Below are 12,040 nucleotides of genomic sequence, written 5' to 3'. Positions count from 1 at the left end.
TTGCCACGTGTCTCCCCCGCCTCCCTGCCCAGGCATCAACGCCTGCTGGCCACTGGTGCCTAAGAGCCTTCTTTAGACAAGAGCCACCAACCTGGCCAGCTGGTCTCCACCAGCTGCCTTCACTTGTTGCTCTTCGAACCTTTCTGTGTGGCTGTCTGCTACTCCCGGCTGTCTCTGACACAACCCTGAGTAGGGTTCCAGGGCTTCCCTGAGGATGGAGGAAGCCCACGAGCAGCGGGCGATGCTGCCGGTACTTTTTAATCCCTGGGGATGGCTACCCATTCGAGTGTGTGGGGTGTGTGAGAGCCGGGCTGTCTGGGGTTTCGGAGAACTGGACGATTTCGTTGGCGTTCTTTCTCCATCTCATACAACAGCCCTGATGCCTGTCCCGCTGTGTTGGAAGCCCACTGCCCCCACCTCCCCTCTCCCAGCCTCTCACTCGGGTTTGCTAATGCTGGCATCTTCTCCAATCTGCTTCGTAGGACCCGACAATGACTCTCAACAACGTCACCATGCGCCGGAGCACTGTGGGCATGCAGCCCCAACAGCAGCGCTGGAGCATCCCAGCTGATGGCAGGCATCTGATGATTCAGAAAGAACCTCGCCACCGACCTGCCCCCGCCCCCGACGACCACTGCCGTCGGAGCTGGTCCTCCGACTCCACAGACTCGGTCATCTCGTCCGAGTCCGGCAACACCTACTACAGGGTGGTGCTGATAGGGGAACAGGGCGTGGGCAAGTCCACACTGGCCAACATCTTCGCTGGTGTGCATGACAGCATGGACAGCGACTGCGAGGTGCTTGGAGGTAGGTCACTCAGCCTTGTGGGGCTTCCGTCTGACAGGCCAGAAGAACAAGAGGGCAGCCAGGTTATGCCTTATTATGAGAACTGAGCGTGTTATGCCTTTTTGACACTGGGTTGTAGGAGAGTTGGGTACCCAGGAAAGCCTCTGGCCCAGCTTGGGAGAAGAAACGATACTGCTTCCAGGCAAGACCCAAATCTGTTGGCTTGGAGCCAGCGCGTCTTAGATGATAAATCTAACTGGACTAGGGAAGGTAATTAAAGGGGGTAGCTAGGATCCCACTTCCCGTTTACACGGAAGGTGACCAAAACTTTATCCATGAGCTGGGGATAGTTGCTGGCTTTCCCTTTGCTTATACCTAAAGCCAAAACAACTGGGTGGGTTCACCAGTTTCCAGCAATAGTTAGAGCCTTCCGTGGGCGTGCCTAAAAAGGTTTATAATATATATTTAAAACGATGTAAAACGTTTTGAAAATAATTTGAAGCACACAGTGCTGATAAGTGCTTTCCATGGAGGCTGGTGGGTTTTCAAGACATGTTTTTCTCACACAATCTCCTTTAATTAGTTCAGTCTTGTCTGTTACTGAAACTGATTGGAAGTGATGTCATCAGCACACGGATTCCTCAAGGAGATGGCAACCCAGCTCTGTGTTCTGGGGTGTCTGTGGCAGACCCTTGCCGCTTTAGCCTTAGCACCTATGGCTGCAGGAGCTGGGTGTCCCAGTTGGTAGTTGTCGACGTGAATGAAGAGCTTGCTGGTGCTTACCCACCTCGCATAGTCAGTCTGTGCTCTCAGCTACTACGCACGCTGAATCACAGCCTTCCTGAGTGGGAAGGCACCTTAGTGATGACTCAGTCTCCACACCTTCGGCTTCCTGATTGTACCCCTGGCTCCCAGCAACCGTTTGGTCTAAAGCATTTCTTCTTTCTGATGTCAGGGTCAGGGAGGTCACTGCTTCTTCACGAGGCAGCTCAGGAACTGGCTTGTTAATGATGACTCATTGATGTTCCCATTGATTTCTCTCCTCCCTCTGGACTCGCTCTGTGAGAGTCAAGGAGAGGGGGCTGTTGTGCTATTGATTCTCTTCCTAGGGTCTGGAAGCTGCCTTGCTGAGAGAGAGAGAGGAGAGACTGCATGCTGAAGGGGGCTTTCTCAGGTCCCTTCTCTCTGCTGTTATTTGCCTTGGGGGAGAAAAAAGTCATCCAATGACTGGGCTTAGCATTTGGGGAACCTGCTATAGAATCTGGGACTTAATCATTGCACGTTGTTACATTTGTCACTCTGGTGTTTTGGGGGCTGGGAGGAGGTACTGTGTGCCAAGCACTGTGCTAAGTACCTCCTGTAGTACTTTTGATAAAACTGAAAGTAGAGCTTATGTGGCATCAATATGACTATTTTACAGAATGAAATGGAGGTCTATGAAGTCAGCTTACCGGTAGTGTGTTATGGCCAGGATTAAAGCCCAGTTTTGGTTGAATCTAAACCCTGTGTTCTTTGTCTCCTGTGGCTCCAGGATTTAGCTTGCGGTTGGGTGAGGTATCAGCCTGGCTCCATGCGAATCTCTGGGGCACCCAATGATGAGGACGTGTTGTCCTAGCAAGGAGCCCAGTGTCAGGGGCTTTGATTTGAAGCCGGCTGAACCAGAGGAGCCCTGGAGGAAATCACACTGGGGGGCTTTGGGTGCAGGGAAAGATCAGCCCAGAGCTGTTTTGCTTTTGGTATTTTTGAAACCAGAAATCTATAGTGGATTTTTAAAACTACTTGTCCATTAAAATGGAGGACTGTCTGCACAGAGGCTGGCCTCCCAATAGGATTCCATAAGCAGTAAGTGTCAAGAAGCCCAATTCATACTTGGAATTTGGAAAGGCAAGCGTTATGCTTAGGCAAATGGAAGAGAGCTAGAGTATCCTTTTCTAACTTCTTCAACTGATAATCTTTGACAATGAAGTTCTCAAATGAGCCATCCCATCTGATGTAGCCTATTTGAATAACTTAATTCACGCCATCAAAGTTGTGTCACTTGTTTGTAGGCCCTGTAGATTTTGTTTCTGAAGAGGAAGATTTTACAAGGCATAGCCCTATTTTGGTTTTAATTTTTTAAAAAGATTTATTTATTTTTATTGCAAAGTCAGATATACAGAGAGGAGGAGAGACAGAGAGAATGATCTTCCATCCGATGATTCACTCCCCAAGTGACCACAATGGCCAGTGCCGCGCCGACCTAAAGCCAGGATCCAGGAACTTCCTCCAGGTCTCCCACACAGGTGCAGGGTCCCAAGGCTTTGGGCCGTCCTCAACTGCTTTCCCAGGCCACAAACAGGGAGCTGGATGGGAAGTGGAGCAGCTGGGATTAGAATCGGCAACCATATGGGACCTGGCACATTCAAGGCTAGGACTTCAGCTGCTAGGCCACTGTGCTGGGCTCTGGTTTTTATTTTAATTCAGCATTAGCCATTATAAAAAGATTAACACTATTATTATTTCTCCTAGTACAGATGGATGTTATTCCAATTATATTGCAGCAATCTTATGATTTTTATATACATTTAATGACATTCATTCATTTTTAAATAATAACAAACATTGGGGCAGAGTAAAAATGCTCATGGAAAAACTAAGTATGGGTTTCAAATATTTTTGGCAACCACATCAACTTATCTTTTAGTTCCATTTACCAGAAGCTTGTTGAAGCCCCCTTGTGCACCCTGGAATTTGATGAAGTACCGAAGGGTTCTGCAAGGGTCCTTCTCTTGCCATGCTCCTAGGGTGCAGTGGAGACATCAAATATGAATCCAGATGGAGTTACAAGGAGAACACTGTGGGAATTCAGAGAAGCCTGACTTCTGGCTGTGAAAGTGAGAAAAGGTGTCATGGATGAGATGGTCTTGAAACTGGACCCTAAAGGCAGCTAGGAGTTAGGAGCCCAAGCGAGGTGAGAAGATACTTTACACACACACACACGCACAGAGCACTGGGTTGCTATGTAAGACTAATGGGTAAATTAGGCCTCAGCTCTGGCCCTGATCTACCTGATACTCTCAGGCCAGCGACTTCACCTCTTGTGCCTTCCTCCTTAGAATAATTGGGATAATACCTACTTTTTTGAATGGTGGATGATTAAGGTAAGGTGGTGGCACTCTAAGCCTGTAGCATGATGTCTAGCACATGAGAGATGGGGAATCAGCATGAGTTAGAGCTGATTCTGACTTTGCCATTTCCTTTTAGTGTGGTTCATCTTCCTAGAGTGACAGGTTCATGGTCTGCCTTACTGTACTGGTCACCCCTGGCTGGGGTCCTTCTGGATAAACAGAGCAATGAAAACCACTATAAATAGGATGGCATTCTTAGAGCACGTGTTTCACTGAGCACCTGCAAGGTACCGAGCACTGTTTGCTGGAGGAGGCAGTCAACAGCGCTCAGATTGCACTCAGATTTGCACTCAGACTGTAAGAAACAGAAGGGAAGAGACTGATAGAATGAGTGAATGGATTGCAAGTTAGAGGGCACTCAGCATAATGGAGAGCAGTGGAACAGAGAAAGAAGTAGGGAATACCTGTGGGAGCACAGTGCTGCTGCTCAGGGAGCACCTCCCCCAGAAGGAGGTAAGGGCACAGGCTGTATGGATATCCGAGGAAAGAGGTTGCAGGCCGAAAAGAACGGCGAGAAAAAAATGAGACTCATTGTGCAAGTCATTCTTTGCAATGGTGAAATTTGAAACAGGAAATCTCATTGGGAAAATAGAACATGGGTGGGTTCCATTAATGGGAAGCCCTCTTGCAAAAATTCCAGTGCTCCTCTTCCCCTTCTCTATCCCCACCTCACCTCCCCCCAGCTGTTTCCTGGCCTGGAGCAGCCCTGGTCCCTGGTAATACATTTACCCTTCACCTACACCCAGTCTGGGCACAGATGCAGGGAGGAAGTTTCCATTACCACAGAGAGCTAGAGGCTGTACTTCTGCTGTGCTCGAGAGATGGAAAACAAGCCCATTTATTTCCATGGAACTGCATTTGTTTCAGAGGCGGAAAACTGCTGCCTAAACAGGGATGGTCTCTAGATTTTTTTTTCTTTATACTTCTCTAAAAAGGAGAAAGGTCTCTGAGTGAGCAAGCTCAGAGCTCCTGAAACGGCCAGTGGGTGTTGAGTGCCCACCCACCAACAGGGATGATGGATTGCACGTGACGTTGATTACAACAGGCTTTGCAGCCGATGCTGCCGCATGACATCAGCCGTCGCCTCTGAGCACAGCGCTCTTAAGGGGGCTGACCCTCAGAAGTGATTTCCTGGATCCAGGGTCCAGGAGTGATGACAGCAAATGCCTTTCACTTCAAGTGCTCTGGAGCTGGAGCCATGTACATAGAATGTTGTTGAAAAAACAGTAATGTACCTTTGCAAGTATTTGTGGATTTACATCATTCATTTTCCATTTAGGAAGTTTAGCATAATCATTTACATGGCCTTCTTATATATAGAAATATTTTCTAGTTCCCTGACTCCAATATCCATTTTCTTCTTTTCCAGAAGATACGTATGAGCGCACCCTGATGGTGGATGGGGAGAGTGCAACAATTATACTTCTGGACATGTGGGAGAATAAGGTATGTGCAGCTGGCAGGGCCGCCTGTCAGCAGGCTGCTTGGTGTGAGACTGACCTTGTCCTACAACCCTGGTGTTCCAGACAAAGTGGGTTCATTTTATTGATTAAAAACACTTCCTTCTGAAGAATAAGAACAGGTCTTCCACAATGAGCTCTGAATAATAAACAGGTTGTAGTGACTCACTCTTAGGTGTATTTAAAAATGCAAAATGAGTGTTTCTGTTCAGGGGATGTACAAACTAGGGTGAACAGTCTGGATGGCCTCACTGCTTTGGAGTGGTTTCTCTTTTAAAGGTTTATTTGTTTGAAAGGCAGAGTCCCAGAAAGGGAAGGAGCTTGGGGAGAGGAGCTGGTCCATTCTCTGGTTCATTCCCAAGACTGTTGTAACTTCTGGGGCTGGGCCAGGCTGAAGCCATGAACCCAGCACTCCATCCGGGTCTCCCTGGTGGCTGGTAGGGGACCAGGAACTTGGGCCATCTCCTGCTTCTTTCATAGGCACAATAACTGGGGGCTGGATTGGAAGTGGAGCAACCAGGATTCAAAATGGGTGCTCCAGTATGGGATGCTGGCATTGCTAGTGCCAGCTTAACTCACTGCCAAAATACAGGCTCCAGGAACAGTGATTTTAAATGATGTAAGACCATCTTCGATGAAGTTGCGAATTTCAGTGCTAATTTAAAACATTTGCCTTTTGAAGATTTTGTACTTCTGAACATCTAAGTTAGACTCTCAGTTTAATGGAAATGTGCATATTTTCACTAAAGGATTCTTAATTTTCACTTGGGGAAGGCAAGATTAAAATTTTGACAAGTCAGAAAAGGCTTCTTTTTGGCAGTTCAAATAGCAAATGGGAATGTTATTTGGTAGGGTGTTTGGTTAATTTACCAAGTCAAGCTATAGAAGAAATTGGAAAGTAAAAACCTTTTTGATAAGGATGTCATACCAGCTAGCCAATGCTGTACCAATTAGCCATCTTGATAGCCACCAGACATCTGGTAGACCTGGGTGGGTACTGCATTTTGAGGACTTGGAAGTATTTTTTTCTTCTCCTATCAGCATGGGTATTTTAGGATGCAAGTATCATTTCTTTGCACATTGACCCCTCCTTTCCCAAGCCAGCCTAAGCTCACAGAACATCTTGTCATTCCATTAGGGGGAGAATGAATGGCTCCAAGACCACTGCATGCAGGTCGGAGATGCCTACCTGATCGTCTACTCCATAACAGACCGGGCAAGCTTTGAGAAGGCATCTGAGCTAAGGATCCAGCTCCGCAGGGCCCGGCAGACAGAGGACATTCCTATCATTTTGGTTGGCAATAAAAGTGACTTAGTGCGGTGCCGGGAAGTGTCTGTATCAGGTACGAGGAGTGGTGCCAGCGCTGCAGCAACATTGTGGGTTGTAAGCTTTGCCTGCAGACTGCTGCCCTTCCTTCTGTCTCTTGTGAGGCTAAGACCAGGAACTCTGATCCCCCTATATTCCCAGCAGACTGTTTCCTTACTAGGGAGGCTGCTCCCTTTGGCCATCTGGTCTACCTGCAGGATTCCCATCTGCCTAAATCAAGCAGTTGGCTGAAATGCCTTTAGGGAGATCATGCTTAGCAAACACTGTCCTTTGTGTTCCCCAAGAAGATCCCAAGAGTTCAGAGAAGTGAAATAAGCACCTTCATGCCAGAAGAGTCATGAACTCTGATTTAGGAAAACTTGTGCAAAGAGTGACTAAAATACAGAACTTACCATGGCTGCCTCTGATCCCTCTAAACCTAGAAACATACTCCGAGTTTCTGTTTCTTGCTTTCCAAAGTTGAGGCACAGTCTGATGGGTGTCACGCTACTTGTTCAGACTTAGTTCAGGGATCATTCGTATTTACTGAGGGGGCATTGAGATTTTATTGGCCTAATGCAGATTTGGTCTCTGCTATGATTGTAAAATTAAAATGCTGCATTGCTGGGCCCTGTAAGGAGAAGGGAAGCCTTTTAAAGACAACAGTTTTGGGACAGTCTACTTATGAGAACATGACTATCTGCCATAATCATTTTCTTCCAAACCTGAACTAGACATGTGGAAAGACTGAAATATTTGAAACAGAGACAGTTCCAAATGAGCCTGCATAGTTTGCTCGGAGTGTATTATGCAACTGTAAAACCCTCAACTGTTTTTCAAAATATCTCAGCACTGCTTGTCTTCTTTTTTTATAAAGAGCGGAAAACCAAGTAGTAGATTGTTCTTATAGTCAGCATTCTTATTTTTAAGTTAGGAGAAAGATTTAAGAACTTGGCCTTGAGCATGAGACAGCCCTGGGCTCACCTCCAGGCTGTGTGAACTCCCTCAATTTTTAAGACTCTCTTCATCTTCTTCACCTAGGTAATAGATGACTAATGTATTTTCCAAGATTTTTGTGAGCATTGAAAGTGTTTATAAAGAGCTCAATGTTTAGGTCTTGGCTCTTGGTAGGGCCATTAAGGCTATGCTTATTTTATTATTATAATTGCCATTACCGTAGAAGGGTACATCAAAAGGTTTATGGAATTAAACAATTAAGAGATTCATATTCGTTCAAAAATTTTTCAAACCCATGTGAATGAAGAATCTTCAACAAGTTCATGAAAAACTAATATAATACAAAAAGATGTATGAATTTCAAAACAAAATTTTGCATGAAAAAAATACACCTTCTTGTTTAATTTCATGAATTTTTTTTTGAGAAACCCTTATATTACATGAAATTGAGTTTTTACCCAGTGCATTTGTGGTTGACCAGATCTCAGGCCCATGTCTCCTGTTTCCAGGGATCCTCCTGTGAAACAGCCAGGGAGGGTGTGCTTCCCATTGAGCTGACTTAGAATGAGTAGGAGCTTAGTCTGCTTGCTCTCTGACCTTCTCCCCTCCTTTGCTGACCAGAAGGGAGAGCTTGTGCTGTGGTGTTTGACTGCAAGTTCATTGAGACCTCCGCGGCTGTCCAGCACAATGTGAAGGAGCTGTTTGAAGGCATCGTGCGCCAGGTGCGCCTGCGCCGGGACAGCAAGGAGAAGAACGAGAGGCGCCTGGCCTACCAGAAGAGGAGAGAGAGCATCCCGAGGAAAGCCAGGCGCTTCTGGGGCAAGATCGTGGCCAAAAACAACAAGAACATGGCCTTCAAGCTCAAGTCCAAGTCCTGTCATGACCTTTCTGTGCTCTGAGCTTTCAGAGAGATACGGATGTCCCCTTGATGGACATTGTAGGAGGCCGTTGGTGCTGGTAATCTATATTAGATTGGATTCTTAAATACGGCTAGAGGTGGCTTTCCCCAGTGCAGCCTGGAACTCACTCATACCTCCTGGGCAACGTGCTTAATAGGGGATGAAGGAGCCGAGCACACAATCAGTATTTATTTACAGGAAAAGCCTGACCTTGTTACTTAAGTAATAAGGTCTTCATATGTATTTCTTCTCTCCTTTGGATAGTGAAGAAGTGAAGCCTGCAGAGGAATGCCTGCAACAAGAACTGTTATCCCAACATTTTCCCCAGTGTTCTGATAGGTGAATATGAGGCCGTTGGCTCACAAACAACTCTTGGAAGGCTAAGAGTATATATTCCCAAAGAGGTAGAACTTTCTATACACCCTGTTTCTGTGGAGCTGGTCTTGTAGAGCTAACCTCATCCTCATGGTTCTGACTATTGTTAATCCATCAAACTGTGAAAAGCAATGAGAGGTCTTGCTGGAAACTAAATCTTACGGAGCAGTTTCTGCTAGTGCCTAAAGAGGTCTGTAGGGTTGGGAATTGATACACGTACCACCTGGAGACTCAGAAATTGTATCTTACGTGTCTTAACATATTTTTATGTAAGGGGAAATTAATCAAAATCTACTTAATCAAACCACCTTTTGTGTTTCATTATTTTCCAAACCATGGAGCCATCATGAAATGTTTTTGAAAATCTGAATTACTGATATCCTGCAGTGCAAGATGCCAAATGTTCAAACATTATCCAAGGTCTGATTTTTTTATAAAACACACAACAAGAAAGCTTTCAGAACTTTGGGGTGACCCTTGTATGCCACAGCTGGGCTCTATTTATTATTATTTTGCAACAATAACCATTTTAACATTTGATAAAGCATATTTATGAACATATTTCTTAAGAAGTTCATTTTATTACCATTTTCTATCTTTTTTCAAAATATGTAAGTTTTTACCTATATGTCTTATAATAAAAGAAATAAAATCTTTGAAAAAAAAAGGCATTCTTAAATGTTTTCCTCCCTGTTAGAATGATTGTGGCTCTTCTCATGTAACTGGCAAGTTCATTCTAAAGTGATAGACCTGTTATTTTATTTCTGTTTCTCATTGGCAGTAGCCTGATCATAATCTGTTTAAAAAGTGTCCCAACATGTCTGCTTTGGAATTATGATCTGTGATAATGCCAAGTTGCTCTGGCTGATACAGTTGGGAAGTATTTGGGGGGTCATCGGAATGTCAAGTTAAAGTAAAAGCTTCAGTGGCCTTTGACATTGGTCTGGCAAATTCCTCGCTGTTCTCCCTGAAGGCTTTTAGTTTTTGGCCTGACTACAGCATTAGAGGTGGCTATGAAGGATTGGAGGGAAAAAAAGGAAAGGTGATTTTCAACCTGAGGTTTAGGCATGCAGGGCTTCCCTCAGTTTCGCCTCCTTGACATGAATGTAGTTTGTCGCTGATTGTAAATGCACACATGGCCAGCTGCCTTTACAGCCCTCTGGCTGGAATGGAGCCACCTGGGTCTCCTGTCACATGTTCCCTGGTCCCTGCTACACCCTCATGTATGCACCCTCATGAGCCTGTCTTCCTGTGCTTCAAGCCAGTCTCACTATGATAGTGACATCACGGGATTTTATGCGTTGCCTAAAGTGACTCAGTTTTTAAGGTGTGTCTGCTTGGTTTAATTGGCCTTTTCTTCCTTTTCCAAGTTGAGACCAAAGGTCTCTAGTGTTTTGCACTTTGTGTCTTTAGATTACTCAAGGCGATGGCTCAGGGAGGTGATGAAAGCAAGGATTCACGTTACACATGTCTGGTCTGCTTTTTACGAGGAACATCACTGCATTCTTGGAAGAAAGATCAAGTGCTTTGAAACCATCAGTTTTATCATCTGAAAAATGGGATTGTCCTATATTTTTATGATTGTCATGAGATTACCATGTTTTACTCATTGTACATTAGTGTTTATTTTGGCTTACCTTTCTTTTTACATAAATTGGAGTTGTATATGTCTGTTTCTTCCAGTTTGAGAGGAATCTCCTCCAAACTTGTTTTTTTCTTTCCTTTTTCCCCTTGTACTCCCAGTTCACTTCCTTGCTCTTTCTGGCCCTTCCGTTACTTTATCTCTGGAATTTCATGGATCTTGCTGCTGAGCATGAAGTCAACAGCAAACCAGCTCAGCAGGAAAGTGACTTCTCCAGCTTTGTTCAGACTTCTGATTTGCATATCCTAGTCCTCTAAAACATTTCCCTTCTCACGTCCATGTATCGCCCCTACGGAAAGCACACAGGTGTATGTACAAAGTACTCCATTTTTATATACAACAAACACATCACATACACATATTTACATATTGAGCATTTGCAACGTGTCCATACTACAGCCACTCAGTACCTCCCCGCCCTTTATCTCACCGTCTGGTCCAGAATGCCCTGCCAAACGGCCAGCAGATGCAAATTCCCAAGCCTTCCAGACCTGTGGGTGTTGTCAGGGCTTGACCCAGGGCATCTGTATGCCCCTTGACAGGTGTTGAATCGTGCAGACATGGGTTTCCATGTGGTTTCCATGCAGACCATGTGGTCTAGATGGAAACAAGAATGTGATCTTGGGTAAATATATTAATCCTCTCCCAGACTCAGCTTCTCCATCTTTAACATAAGGTGATGAGGAGGAGGGGGTCCTGTCTCTGTGTGTGACCACCCTATGGGGAGAGCTATGACTCCACAGTTTTCATGCCCCACTCCTTCATGCATTCTTCTGATATAGGGAGGTACTTGGACACCGACAGTGCAGGGACCATCGTGATGGCCAAGACACTGTCCTTGTCCTCAGAGATCTCTGAAACAGTAAATCTGATAGGCCTGAAAAGAAAACAAAAAGTGGCATCAGGGAGAGCAAGAAAATGCAAAAGTTGTAGGAAGATTATAATCAGAAAGGAACCGAATTGTCAGCTGTGAGATAAAACTCAAACGAAGGAAAGAAATTATTAAAATGACTGATTTGATGTGGAAAAGTATCAGGTCTATTTTCAATTCTTCCATTTTGGGAAAATAAGTGAGAATAAGGGAAATCAGTTGGTTTTTGAGCACCCTGCATTTTGCTTGCTCTTGACAATTAGGAACCCGCTTTACCATGTTGAAGAGTAGTGCCAGGTGCGGAGGAGAACATGTAGTGCCTGGAGACAGTCTTACTTTAAGAAGCTTATGCTGGCTGAACAGCCACAGGAGGAAGGCATGGGAGGGCACGAAAACAACTGTATGTGAATCAGAAATATGAAGTCGAAGATAGTCACAGCTGTCAGCAATGTGGCAAGCGAGGCAATTGAAGACTGCCTGAGAGAAAAAGAGTTCCATGGCTGCCTGGTGCTGTCATGGATGTTTTCATGGAGAAAATGACTGCTTAAGATTTCGGCATGTAGGGGTGATTGAAGGG

At 45.2% G+C, this 12,040-nt stretch overlaps 1 protein-coding gene across 1 annotated transcript; it reads left to right on the top strand.

The window, feature by feature from the left end:
• Positions 1-292: 292 nt before the first annotated feature.
• On the top strand, positions 293-10,147 carry GEM (GTP binding protein overexpressed in skeletal muscle). Its single transcript, XM_040993380.1, has 4 exons — positions 293-807; positions 5,323-5,399; positions 6,552-6,756; positions 8,298-10,147. Exons 1-4 carry the CDS (start codon positions 492-494, stop codon positions 8,573-8,575), a joined length of 876 nt encoding a protein of 291 aa, XP_040849314.1. The 5' UTR covers positions 293-491; the 3' UTR covers positions 8,576-10,147.
• The last annotated feature ends 1,893 nt before the right edge of the window (positions 10,148-12,040 follow it).

Source organism: Ochotona curzoniae, unplaced genomic scaffold, assembly GCF_017591425.1.
Source record: "Ochotona curzoniae isolate NIBS_2020 unplaced genomic scaffold, NIBS_Ocur_1.0 contig_1071, whole genome shotgun sequence".
Taxonomy (NCBI): Eukaryota; Metazoa; Chordata; class Mammalia; order Lagomorpha; family Ochotonidae; genus Ochotona; species Ochotona curzoniae.
The sequence above is the reverse complement of the archived record's forward strand: the minus strand, read 5'-3'. Positions and strand labels throughout refer to the sequence as shown.